This window comes from Embiotoca jacksoni, unplaced genomic scaffold, assembly GCF_022577435.1.
Source record: "Embiotoca jacksoni isolate LCO1_2020_lvr unplaced genomic scaffold, fEmbJac1.0.p SCAF_14, whole genome shotgun sequence".
NCBI lineage: Eukaryota > Metazoa > Chordata > Actinopteri > Embiotocidae > Embiotoca > Embiotoca jacksoni.
In genome coordinates, this window is record NW_027185274.1 from 11,991,113 (window position 1) to 12,005,611 (window position 14,499).

General features: G+C 40.8%; 1 protein-coding gene across 1 annotated transcript; it reads left to right on the top strand.

Moving 5' to 3' along the window:
* Positions 1–1,853: 1,853 nt before the first annotated feature.
* LOC138197273 (trafficking regulator of GLUT4 1) lies at positions 1,854–14,073 on the top strand. The gene is made up of 3 exons (XM_069147976.1): positions 1,854–2,841; positions 12,460–12,586; positions 12,985–14,073. The coding sequence occupies exons 1-3, from the start codon at positions 2,434–2,436 to the stop codon at positions 12,993–12,995; spliced, it is 546 nt and encodes a 181-aa protein (XP_069004077.1). The 5' UTR covers positions 1,854–2,433; the 3' UTR covers positions 12,996–14,073.
* The last annotated feature ends 426 nt before the right edge of the window (positions 14,074–14,499 follow it).

The following is a 14,499-nucleotide window of genomic DNA, read 5'->3' on the forward strand; positions in this document are numbered from 1 at the left end:
AAAATCAAAATCAAAACCACGTTACTTATTAAGTATTGCAACACATGGTCTTTCCGCAAGGTGGAGCTGTGACTACAATTATAGCTCCGCAACAACCTGAACCCTGGTTAGAGAAAGTCTCCTGAGCCTCAGCGGGTGTCTCAGCTTCATAGAGAGTCGAGGGGCTGGTAAGGGGGGCTGCTTGTCTCCTTCCCTTTTTCCCTTCGTCCATCTGTGCAGATATAAATCGGCAGCTCACTGCAGCGAGTTCGGTGGCCAAGCTTTACAGCAGAACACTTGAAATCACTTGGCATGTGCATCGGGATAAAATATTAGCTCAACAGCGTGACATCACACTGAGAGCTCAGTTTCATTCAGGGAATCCCCATTCGTCTCTGCACCCCACCCCACCCCACCACCACCACCACCACCACCACATGTCACAGCGGAGTGGAGCACCGACCGAGGTTGAAATAAGGCTGACGCTAATGCACCATTTAATGATGAGGAAAATCAATGGGAGCCAATCAAAGAAAAAAAAAAAAAAAAAAAAAAAAAAAAAAACACAGGATCACGATTCACCATTCGAGCTATCTAATCCATTTCTTGTAGTTCTTGCTACTCAGTCTTGCACGGTCGAAAGCAAATGAGCTGACGGGAACAGTGTTTTGATACAACACGGGGACCAGATGCTGTTTATCTCCAGGGAATCTTCTTTTCACTTCCAGCTAACTTATTTTACAAAATTACACACCTGACTTTCCTCCGTGGTGTTTGTGAAACTGACTTAGAGAGAGTTGATTCATGGTGTGGGACCGTGCCATCGGAAACCCTGCCCAAACACGACGCTACGGTGAATTCTGCATAGCAGCACAATCCCCCGCTGGCGCTCCTCCATAACCCACTGGTGCTGATGTTGGGAAGAAGAGAAGAAGGGAGGAGGAGGAGGAGGAGGAGAGGGAGGAGAGAGAGAGAGGAAAGGAGGAAGAGGGGAGGGGGCTCTGCTCCAAAACGAGATGCATCAAGTCAGCGAGCGAAAGCCAATTTTATATCGGAAGTCCGATAACGGTGTATTCAAAATAAAATAATTCCTAGGAGACCAAAAATGAATTAAGTTATGCGATTTCATGGCCTGCTTGTTTTAGTCAGGACCTTTTGTTGCACTGTGAAACAGATTATTTTGATTACTTTTAGACTTTATGAGTACCACCCATAGACTACCGCGTATCATTTCAAAGTGATTCTCTTTGTCATTCAATATTGACTTAACAAATTCTTTTGTTTTTGTGAAATTTTTTCTTTACACGAAGCATTTCTTTGGGGGTTATATGGTATCTGGACGCACATGGGGGGGGGGGGGGGGGGGGGGATTTTGACTCCTACCTGATAACCATGCAGCCAAGAGTCTTTATCATGTTAATTTGACATGCTACATGATGCCTTGCAAATGAATCCGATAACAATAAGATATAGGCTACAACAAAATGAAGGAATGACATTTTTTTTTTTTTAACTATGTAAACTCTTTGTAAAGATAAGTAGCCTATTTAAGCACAGGTAACTGAAGTTGTTTGCCTGATTGCCATAAAGGATATTGGTGTTATCAAAATCTAAGATCCCTACCAGATAGACTTTAATACAAAAAAATTAAAAAAAACAAATTTAAAAACTGTATTGTGAAATCAAAACAAATCGTTCATTCTGAAATGATTATCCATGTTAGGCCTACTTAGTTTCTTTTACTTTTCTTTCAGAAGTCTACTGTTAATACAATGGAGCTTTTATTTTGTGTTTCGTCACCGGAAGCTTTTTCTTTAAATATGGTGCCTTCACAGTGGTCCCAAGTTGAGTACAGTCGCTGTGGTGCTGCGGCGTGAAGACAGAGAAGGAGAGGAGGAGAAAGTGGCTCATTTGTGGGATCTGTCGGTAGAGAGACGCTTCACCTTCGTCCTTCTTTGTTTTGAAAAGGTAACCAACACTTTGAAGCTACTTTTCAACGAGCAGACACACTTAAAGAAAAGTGTTGGGACTGGATGAAGACGGGCTTCAGGAGCATCCTTTCACTGATCTGGATGTATCAGAGAGGAGGGGAGGTTTTCTGATCTGAGCCCCCTCGCACATGACTCAGGCTGTGGACGTGAAGGGAGGAGAATGATGTATTCAGGAATCACGCTGCTTTCACCTGATTGTATTCATTTCTGTTAGAGGGGTTTTGATCACATCTGAGTTTACAAATAATCTAATTTGCGGCCGCCCCCACACATCTCAGCTGGTGTTCACCCTCTTGGTTATCAATCAAAGTTGAGCCCAGCTTGAAAGATTAGTTGTAAAAAAAAAAAACTTGTTTTCAACTGTATTATGGAATGCCAATGTCCCCTGACCTATAATACGTCTTAATCCAGTTGTTACAAATATTGATTTTCTAATATTAATTTACATAAGTGAGAGTTGAACATGGCCATCAACACGGACACCGACTTCCAGAAGTCCAACTTGGGTGAGGGGGGAGGAGGCGCTCAGCCTGCGGACTTCCACGAGACGGAGAAACTCCTGGCGGTGACCACCGAGCCCGGAGGTAATGGGATGAAAATGTCCACCTCCTTCACGGTCAACGTGGGCGGCGACAGTGGCCAGGAGGCCGACCAGAACGGCCACAGCGTCGCCGTGAGGTCGGGCTCCGCCGGGCAGCTGGCCGCCGCCGCCCCGCTCTCCCCGTCCAAGGCCAGCCTGAGCCGCTCCTCCACCGGGAACGCCAACGTCCAGGAGATCCCGAAGCCCAAGGATTACCTCATCCTGGTCATCTTCTCCTGCTTCTGCCCCATTTGGCCCGTCAGCATCGTCGCACTGGTCTACTCCATCATGGTCAGTATCACTTTATTACTGCTTCACCAAAACTACATAGCAAAGCTCCTTCTGGATCGCAGAGCGGGGCTTTGATGGATGGATGAGTCAATGAATTCAGATTTGAGGGCAGCTGCATGGAACAGCAGCATCCCAAAATTGAATGGTGTTTTTAAGGTTCCCCAAAAGATTGTCTATATAAATCTATTTTGAGAGAGAAATAAAAGTCATCTGACAGACAAATAAAAAACAAAACAATAAAAGAATTAATTAAATGAATATATTGTCATGTTGAAATTCTGAGCGTCCAAATTTTATGTCTGGTTCAGTGGAGTGACAACATTTAGTAGACGATCAAGTTGGTATGACAACAGGCCTTCTGGGAGCAGAGTAAGTTATATTCCTGAAGTTAACTGTTATGGTTTTATTATATTCCACAGATCATGTTTTCTACAGATAGACGCATGCTATTGGCTACTTGTCTAAACAGGCTATTTTGGTGCTTCAAGCAATACTTTGAAGAAATTGGATCGAAAAATATTTGTGCGAGGATGGTCATCAAACTGTTTAAGATATCGACTATATAAATAATATATATATTGATGCATTTTTTGTATTAATCAAAAACAAATGCAAAATTATTATTATGGTTATTATGATGAGCCCAGTGACATCTTAAAATAACTTCATTTCATGGATGTTTGATCAAATATAAGAGTTACAATCAGCAAATCCACACAGACGCATCACTGTCTCATTAGCTTCCCCATCGCTGAGGCTTTAAAAGATCTCAGATCAGCTGCTGCCACTCAGCTCCTGGTTGTTCTGCCTTCAGATGCGCTGACACCTGATTAATCCTCTCTCAGAAAGTTTCAGGATACTGAAACAAGAGGCAGCTAAGAAAAAAAAAAAAAACATGTCAGGTTGTCACACATGCTTAATTGGCTGCTACGGTCTTGTACACTCTGACACAGAGCTCAGTTGTCGAGCATGTGGACTCTGCGTGGTCCACAATCAATTTGCAGCACATGTAATTCAACGTGCAGACGGTGCACTTTCCAGTCGACACCCTCGGCAGTGAGGGAGCAAAGATGGTGGACTCGTTAGTGAAGGCTGTGAGCTTGTAGCTTACAGAGATGTAGATTAAACATAACCTGATACAGCGGGGATTTCTCCAAGTCTGATAAGTCTAAAATCCTGCAAGTTTTGATTTGTAACTGCTTTAATTTTCAATAAAAAGGTCTTCAGCTGACCAATACCACTAAATTGTCACTAAAATCCAGGCAGGTCTATGAAACTGTACATCAGTCTCAAACGCCTGATGAGTAAAAGTCCTTCTTCTCGTTTGTGGCAGCAATGTATTTTGTTGTTCCTTTAGTAGGACTGGCTTTCTGATACCTGATCACATGTTACACGCAAGTAACTTAGAATTTTTTTTTTTTTTTTTTTTTTTTTATTGTTGTTGTTGTTTATTCCATAACATTTTATTACAGTGTTCAATTTACTGTAAAATCTGTAAAAGGAAACATGACAGATTATATGGCTTAAAAATAGGAACTACACCAAAAGAGATGAAAATTGTGGGGGGGTTTTTAGAATAATTTTTTTGAATAATCTTAAAATATAAAGTTTTGTGGAATAGCACTGAAGAATTCAATTCGGTCGTTATACTCCTTTCCGTGTTTGCAATACAAACATTGAGTCTCAACTTTGGGACCTATATTCTACCAAGAGTCTTCTCATGCCGTCAGTCATATCTCCGTGGTGTCAGGATTTGAACTCCTGTTGGCTGCTCAGTTTCTATTGGCACAGCCATTTGGGTTTTTCAGCTCGCTTCAGTTGTGACACTGCACAGCGGCCAGCTCTCAGATCTACAGAGAAACCAGGAAAAGGCAACGCTGTAACCCATTAGCTCTGTAATATCACTCCTGTTGGCACCACACACCAATGGGAATATCAGGCAGTATCCACACGACGGCCTGTACTTCCCCGAGCCATCATCAGGCATCCACTGACATTCACAAGTCAGCTGCTTTTCTAATGGCATTGAGAGAGAGAGAGAGAGAGAGAGAGAGAGAGAGAGAGAGAGAGAGAGAGAGAGAGAGAGAGAGAGAGAGAGAGACACACACACAGACAGAGAGAGAGAGAGAGAGAGAGAGAGAGAGAGAGAGACACACACAGACAGACAGACAGACAGACAGACAGAGGGCATAAGAAAGAAAAGTGAAGGAGGGAGAAACTGGAGCTGGCCGCTAACTCAACAGAAGGCGAGAGAAGTCAATTTAGTTTCTCTGCAGAGGGCAGATTGCTGCAGTTAGACATCTCTGTGGCAGCGATCAACATCCTCTCTCTTTCCTGGGGGTAAGGAAAGGGGATACGGGTCTCCCAAAGAAGATCAAAACATCATTCCCTACAAGGGCAGATGGGTGCGAGAGAGACAGCAAATGGCCACAAACTAGTTCCTGTCACTTGATTATAAAGGAACTGAATAAGACACCACAGTCATGTCGGATGAGTGCAAGTGAGTCAGAACAGGGAAACAGAGGTTCACAACGCTCGCTGTGAACAAATGAATCCAAATGAATGGGGTCGGTGCCACAGGATCTAGCTCTGGAGTGCTAATACTAACAATCTCATCGTCCATGTGAAATGGACGCTTCTGGAAGGTTGAATAGAAAAAAAAAACCTGCTGATAAAATCATAGAGGAAATCGGAGAAAACTGCTTCAGGAAACTTCAGGAAAATCAATGCGGAAACGCAGAGAAGGAAGATCTTCATTGGTAACTTGATAGGAAATGCTACAGCAGCATAATGTATATTTGGTCTGAGGTACATTGTTAATGAGCTCATGACTGGATGAGCTGGATTCAAGCCTTAATTCATGCCAAGATGTTTTCTGCGCTTTTAAATAGTCATGTAGTCTTATGTACGTTTAATACTGAAAACCACAACCTCAGCTTTAGTTGTCTATATGTAAACTTAAATCTAACTTTAAAACTAGACTTTTAAGATCAACAATGGCTAATATGACTGTGTATTGTTCACAGTGACAAACCAACGGTGCCTCTGCTGTCACGGTAACTTTTACCTCGGCTCGAAGAGGCATTTTAGTCTATTTTGAATTATTGTTTGAATTTTTGGCCTGAAACTCCTCTTTGGTTCGTGTTTCTGCAGCAGTTGGCAGTTTATCTGAGAAAAAAAAAAGCTCCGATAAACACGCTGTACGCTAGCCTGCTCAGCACAGAACAGCTGAGTAGAGAATACAATGGAGCATTTAGCTGCCACAGAACCAAATATTTCCCTCAGGAAGTGATAACAACTTACGTAGAGCTAAAACAAACGGGAATATTGGACTATTATCAGGAATGGTTAATTTTGCTTGTCAGCTGGATCTGCAAATAGGCAACAGTTCACCATCATGTTCACTATAACAACTTTACACTGTAATGATCAGGTTTGTGTTTTGAGATTATTCCCCTGCCCTCCAATGGGAGAAAAAAAGCAACTCATGCAGCTTTAAACGGTCAAATTTAGTTTCAGGTGTCTGCACCTTACCGCAGATAGACTTGAACAGTTTTCTACTCTCACATTGTCTTACTGTGGTGGTGGTGGTGGTGACTTCTTCTTTATGTCATGATATTTAGGTCAGCAGATATAAAACCACTTTCAGAATTTCAGCACACACATATGTTGAGGTCGAGTAGAAAAGACACAATCAACAAAGAATGTAAATGTTTTAGTGATCCTGCAAACAACATGATAAGTTTCTGTGTTTTAATCATTTAAACACTTACAATTTAGGAGTAAATTACAATCTTTTGATACCTCATTTATTAACCTTGTAAAAAAGTCAGCATCTTTCTGAACTGGCTGGAGCTACATTTCTAACAACAGTAAAAAGTTACATCCATCATTATCGACTGCTACTCCCAGCAGCAGGACCACCTAAAAAGCCACCTCCCAGCTGGCCGCCGCCACAGATCTCTGACAGATGCTCTGGTGTGGAAGGCTTGCGGCTGGCAAACACATAAGATGTGCAGTCAATTATGGGGATTGGAGAGGCTGGCTTAATAGTTTTTTACAGCCCTGACTAGACTATCCCAGTAATGGGAATGCCCAAACTGCAGGAGTATTATTGCACGCTCTGCAGGTTTGCCTGTAAAATATGGACTCGCAATGCTGCACTGGAAGGGTGACTGGAGGGCTGACTGGAGGGGTGACTCTGAGAGAGAGAGAGAGAGAGAGAGAGAGAGAGAGAGAGAGTGTGTGTGTGTGTGTGTGTGTGTGTGTGAATGACTTCACACAGTCAAATACTGCAGACACTGTGAGAACACGTTATACTGCTGTCGGCAGCTACATGAAGCTCATCATAGTCCAGAAAAAAAATCCCAAATCTGCTAATAGTCCAATTCTAATTTATTCATCATTTAAAATCAGTGTATGTCATAACACTTTCTGCCTTGAACACTTGAGAGTCACTGTGTGAATACTAATGGCATTACCGCACATACCAGCTTTCACAAGACATCAGGGAGAGGTGTCATAAACCATACGGGCTGTTTTGGTTTTTAGAGAGGTTCCAGACAGAAATATTACAGCAAGTAGAAGGTTTAACATTAACATGTATGTAATTTCAATTTTATTCATCACTACACGGTGTGAGCATTTTTCTTTTCATGAGCATTGTTAGAGAGTAATGGAAAATATGGACAAATGCAACAGAAATACATACATTTGTGATTAACTACCTGCAAAAATGATGACAGCTCCATCTGCCTCAGCTGTGCTTTGTGCTTTACAGTATATCGCATTGTGGTCTCGTTTTCGTTAGCTTCTTTGAATTGTGTTTTCAGGTCACGAACTAGGACATAAATACAATTCAAATTGATGAGTTCCAGCAGCAGCTAAAATGCAGTTTATAGCGCCAAGAACAAGAACTGTGCGATGGAGGTGCTGACAGCTGTGGTCATCTGACCGTATTGAGTGGTTTGCAATTTTAATAGAGATACGAGCGTAAAAAGACTAAAAGCCCTGCTTGCGGCCTCCAGAGGCCGTAATGCTCCTCGCACCCAACTGCACAGACTAAGAGACCCACCAACAGCATTGCGCTCACTATTTTAGGGATTAAAAATGACTACAATTACTAAACTATGAATAGTTTTCAACTTTGAATTTTGAAAAGATTTTTGAAATAAGTGTTTTCATGTTATAAAGTAAAATGTAAGTCATGGAAAACATTTAGGAGGGTCAAATTAGACGAAAAGATGTGAAGGTAAATTCACATTTAATTGAAAATAACGGGCGTGAAGGCATGTCAACCATTTTTATTTTATTTTATAGGCCCAAACGGCCCCTGGTTGAGCGCTGCCCCTCTCCACCAGGCTGCTGCTGGTGCTCCATTATTAATGACGAGAGAGAAAAGGAACACTTATTGACTTACCAGTCTCCACCTTCCTCTGCTGAACACATGAATATGTGAGAGAGGGAGGAGAGAGAGAGTGTGTGTGTGTGTGTGTGTGTGTGTGTGTGTGTGTGTGTGTGTGTGTGTGTGTGTGTGTGTGTGTGTGTGTGTGCATGGCTGGAGTTTGTGTACAGAGGTAGTACAATGAACACCGGTCAAGACACTCTGAGGATAGAATGTCCCATTCAGAAAACAGATATGAGCAGGCGCACTCTTGCTGGGAATCAATATAGACATTAATCAGTCAAATAAAGGGTGCCTACCACGAAACACACACACACACACACACACACACACACACACACACACACACACACACACACACGCTATAGGCCCACAGCTAACATCAAAGAAGACATGGTGTGTGTTAAAGAAGAATGCTGACATCGCGTCTTCCCCTATTGTTTGTTTGTTATCTTATTTCTGTGACGGATAGAAAATTTGATCATCGTATCAAACCTTTTTCATTGACGTTTTCTCTCTAAGCGGGCTGAACAGGCTGTGTTTTCTGAACAGGCTGTGTTTTCTGAAAGACGCTTCCATTGATATAAGGTGCTGATGTTGCCTTTCTCAGTGATGTGAGTCCAGATCAATGCAGGCTCCAGCGGGATTTTGTAGCATAGCTTCACATTGCAGTCCTAGAAGTGAGACGCTCGACTGTTTCTATGCGCGAGTCCCATTTGATTTTCGCTTGGACTTTGCACTCCAATCTAACATGTTATATCTCAATAAAATGTTGTATCATTGCATTTAAAGGCATTATGATTTCAAAGTAATATTTGTCAAAGACCACTGAATAAATGATAAGTAAAGTGACTTTAACCAAGTAAGAAAGAAGAAAAGGGCACCATGACGTAGTTGAGATCATATTTTTTTGTCTGTTTCAAATATCTAAAGTATTAATATAACAACAACATCCAGCCAGATACTGTATGTTTTACAGTCGTTAAAAACCCATTCAAAAAACGGGAGGCTCACACATAATTCTAAGTAAATAAATATACTGTATCACTCACAAACAAGTATCAGAGTGCTTATTGTTAGTTTAAAGTAATTCCCTATCAGCACCTGGTTCAGTGGAGCACCCCAGGGTCCCTACCCACCTGCACCGTGTGCACCGTGGGATCTGACATCCAGAGACAGCCTGGAGACAGGGAGGCTCTCGGGAGCAAGAGGATGAAGCAATAGGTGATCGGGGGAGGCGCTCTCTCTTTTTCTTTTTCTTTCTCTTTTTCTTTCTCTTCTCTCTCTCTCTCTCTCTCTCTCTCTCTCTCTCTCTCTCTCTCTCTCTCTCGCTCTCTCTCTGCAGTGTAATTTTATCTGATTGTGAGGCAACCCTAGCTCTGTCCCCTCAGTATTGAGTGAGTGAGTGAGGCGACATGACAAACACCATATTGTATTTAAAATACATTGTTTTGGATTTTGTTGTTGGCAGTTTAGAGGTAAATGTAAAAAAAAAAAAAAAAAAAGAGAGAGAATAACAGGAGCGTATTACAAAGAGAGACCTCAGAATTGATTCAGTTTAGATTGATATTTCGTGTTTTTGTCATGAAAAACTGGTAAATGTCTTTGAATGTAATAATGTTTCTCCTATTTCACCTCTCTACTTCATCTTTGGTTAGATTGTTCCCACTCCAGTTAAATGAGTGGCACATCAATTCAGGGTACACGTAAGTGGTAAATCATCAGGTAATGATGTCCTTATACTGCCAAACAGGATTTCAATAGGAAATGTTTCATCCTGAAAATATATAACCCATGTGTGATTTAATTTTAGGATAGTGTTAAGTGATTATTCTTTTTTTAATGCTACACTATCTTTATGGGGGAAGTGCCTTACAAAAATATAGCTGTGTAACTTAATATAGATGAGGGTAGAGCGCGGTCAATTTCCTGCTGCACAGACTGTAGGAGCCTTTGGCATTAACACACATTCAGCACCACGGACAGCTCCTAAAGTTTTCACCAGGCTTTACAACTAAAGGCTTGTGTTGTCAGAACTGAGCCACGTTTTCCTTATTGTATGGATCCATTGTGCATGTGATCTCTTCACCTCCTTCTTTTGCTCTTTGCTGTGGCATTTGGTTTAACACAGAGTGTCAGTGGCACATTTCTGATACTGTTTTTTGCCCCCAGAGTCAGATCGGGCAACATTTTTAAACTCACCGGTGTCCAGTGTTGGTGTGTGTGACCTCACTGTACCTGTGGTTTGGTGCTGTGGTGCACAACCACAGTTGTGTTGCGGTTGGTCAGGTTGTGCACTCATATGGGCCTTCAAAGCTTGTTTGTATAAAACTGACATGATTGGTCGATAAGTTGGTCAGTCGATACAAAATTCTTATCATGCAAAAAAAAAGGCAAATATTTTCTGGCTCCAACTATATGGACTGAGCGCTTTTCTCTGTTTTATGTCGATGAATATTTTAAGGTTTTTGAGAGTTGCTCGGACAAAACAAGCGACAACAACATCACATCACCTAAGCACTTTTTTGTGTGTGTTTTCCAACATTTTATAGATTAAATGATGGTACTATGAATTGTCGATCAATTAACACATTAATTGATGAATAAAATCGTAATTGTGAGCCGCCTCGCTTTAGTCACTGAGCTATTTTTCAAACACTGGCCTGTCATTGGCTGGATGTCCTATAAACTATGAATTATCTTGAGCCTTTACATTTTTTTTTATCTCAGTTTTTGTATTTATGCATTTAACAGGAACGGTGCATATAAACAAACTTGGCTGTCAGGGTTGGCCTAAAAGACTAACATCTCTTTCATCTGCATTTCACAGGTAAATTCAACCCAATTTATTACATTATCAAGTTAATACTTTAAGTAAATCCTGAAAGAAATACAAATATAAAATATAGCTTAATAAGGGTCTTGAAAAAAAATTTAATCAACAACCATACATTGAACATTTGATTTTGAATATATGACAAATGGGATAATAGCCACATGTTTGTGTATGCGCGGGCATGTATTGATTGCTGTGCAATTTTGTGAATAAGTGCATCTTTCCTGATTGTGATAACAGTTTTACAATATAAAAATGAATAACATTAAAGATCGAGTTAAGGGCTAAACAAATCCGATGGGAGGCTGCAGACATCAGTCAGAGGAGATTTGTTGTGGTGGGACTCTCACGTGAAAGCAGTGCACAAGGAGTGAGGATTCCCATACATCACGTCTCACACACATACGCATAAATCATCCTGTCTCCATATCCGCAGCGTGCGTAAAGCAATATACATACAGCATTAAAATGACATACAGCTCGATCACATTGCCGCGTTCACCTACTCCATCCAATTGGGTCTGCAAGTCACATCCTTCCATCAATCCCAATCCAGCAGTCTGAAATAGACAATATCACCATTGACAGCTGGAAATAAATGACTGTTGTCATTTTACCTTACGGGAACCACGGCACCACTAAACAAAGTCAACATTACTGCTTTGTACGTGTGTCAATTTCTCTTGAAAATAACTTCACCGTCGATGAATGAAAAGGAAACTGATGAATATTTTAAAGTGTAACTCTCGGAGAGCTGCTGTACTGTGAAGGCAACGTTCTCTGGTTTATGTACCCAAACTACAAATGGTATGCTGATGGTGTCGATAAGATTTCACCCTGAAAAAGCTCGGACTTCCTTTTCTTCTGTGCTTCTACGTCACATTTTAAATTTCTCCGAAGGAAATATTAAGAGGTTTTTTTTGTTAATAAATTGCTCATTCGGGGGTTGCACTTTTTGAAATTCAATGAAAAGATGTAATTTAAATGTCACATCTGTCTACAGACTAAAAGCCCAACATGGCACAGAGTATAGCTGTACTGTGGTATAGTTTGGTTTACATGACAGTAACATTAACTGTAAAAAAAAAAAAAAAAAAAAGGCCTTGTGTAACATCTATGGTCTTATCTATTCTGCTTCATTCTTTTGTTAAAAAACCAAAAATGTATGAAATGTTGGGAACAATAACATTACATTATGAGGTCAGGAATATGAAGATTAAGATGTCCACACTGATTGTGCCGTTGCAGTGGTTAAAGGAATGAAAACAGTTCAATATTTGTTGTGATTTTTTGTTTATTCTTTCAGATCCTCCTAAAAACTCCAGCTCTAGTTTGTTACATGTTTTTTTTAACACCCTGTGCTTTTGTGTGTTCGCAGTCCAGAAACAGTCTCCAGGCGGGCGACATAGACGGAGCCAGGAGGCTGGGTCGACTGGCTCGTCTGCTCAGCATCGTCTCCTTTGTCCTGGGTGTGATCGTCATAGTCGTCTTCGTCTCAGTTTCAGGTACAGAAATAAAGTCAAGCGTTGCTTGTGAATATGCAAGGGGACTTGAAAATGATGTGCGATATGTGTGCACGAGTCCACTCGCAGACGCACACGCTGGGCTTCAACAATGAGTGTTCAACAATAAAGAATACCTACTACATTACGATTACAGGGTGATATATGACACCGCCGCACAAGCGTAAGATGTGTTTTGTATGTCCAAACTCAGCACATTTCCAAGCTGTGTGAGCGAGTGTGCAAATTGATTTGGCACTGCGGCGACTGAAGCGGGCTAACTGTGCAGAAAAGGGTGGCACCTGTGCTGCTCAGAGCCTTCAACGCTTTCACGACCCGTTGAAATAATACCTTTGGTGGTGACTTTCTGACAACCCTTTCCTTTTCTCCTTCTTTTGCAGTGAGTAAATGACATGGAGGACCTGAGAGACAAAATATAACGTGAAAGCCAAACCACAGATGCAAGAAGAGGGGGGAGGGAAGCCCATTCCAAAAAAGAATTTAAAAATGAAATGAATTACAATTCATAACTGTATGCCATATTGTAATTTCATCATGACCATCTTCAAAAAGCAAAAAAAAATAGGCAACTCAAGAGAGATGGTCTTGCAAGCAAGTAAAAACAAATGAAAAACTCGTTCAGAGGTGCATGCATTAGAATCCAGTAACAGTTGCTTGACAGAAAATAACAAAACCTCCTGATATAAATTGTTCAGGTTAAAACAGAGGAAAAAGAAAATGCAGATTTGTGTGTGGTCAGAAGTACTGACATATTTGTTCTTGGAATATGGACTCCTTAAGATGAAGAGGATGGTTTGTGTGTGAGGAAGAGTGAATGATGTGACTTTTTTATGCCTGGGATGGGGCCCTTTGACAAAACAGATTCTGGGTTTGGTCTTCAGACAGCTGCATATAATCCTCATATACTCCTTATTAAAAGCATATACAGCTACAAATATATTTGAAATATGGATATGAATATAAATATACATATATATATATATATATATATATATATACATTGTATATGTACATTTTATAAAATGTTTGTATGCTAAGTGGTGCTGGGTTTGTTAAGACTGTCCCAATGGCTGTCTGGTCAGCACTTGGATTATGAATGGAAATTCAAGGGTTTTGCGAAAGGGGGGCAGGGAACACTGTTTTAACTTTTTGTTATATATTATGATTATTATGAAAATAAATTGAGACCAACTGCATGCCCGAATGTAGATAACCAAAATTCTGCCTTCATTTTGACTGTTAGTAGTTGTCTCTGACCTTGTTACGAGCTCAAGAGGCTAACAGGTTTGCACATGGAAGAGTGATTTGTGAATATTATGTAAGTCCAGCCACTGTATGAGGACTGTGATCTAACCCTCTGACACCCCTCTCCCTCATATCTCCTAAATCTCCTAACCTTGCCTTGCTCTGGCGAGACTGAAAGGCATGCCAAATCTCCTGCCATCATTAAATGACTTCTTTTCCTTTCACATCCTCTGCTGCCTCTCAGTTTTACTTCTGATCCTCCATCTTGTTTCCTTAAACTCCATTTTACATTTAGTACCTTTAACTATCATAGATCCCTATTTTCCAATATAATTTTTACATTGCATTACATTGACTGTTAAATGCCATCGTTTCACTGAATGTTTCTTTTTTTCCGCTCCTTGTATTGGTATGAAATGTATTTATATGGGAAAATATATATGCAATATGTACGCATGCTATGGGCCGAAACAGGCTGACTCACACTTATTTTTGTAAATGAGCAAATCAATGTGTTTAAGTGACGAGAAATAGCATTTAAAGAAGCTTTCCTTGAAATACAAGCACGACAAATTGTCTGTATTCATCACTTTATCAGGGAGGACTCGCTGTATGAAGTCCCCCATGTGGATACACAGGACTGTTGGATT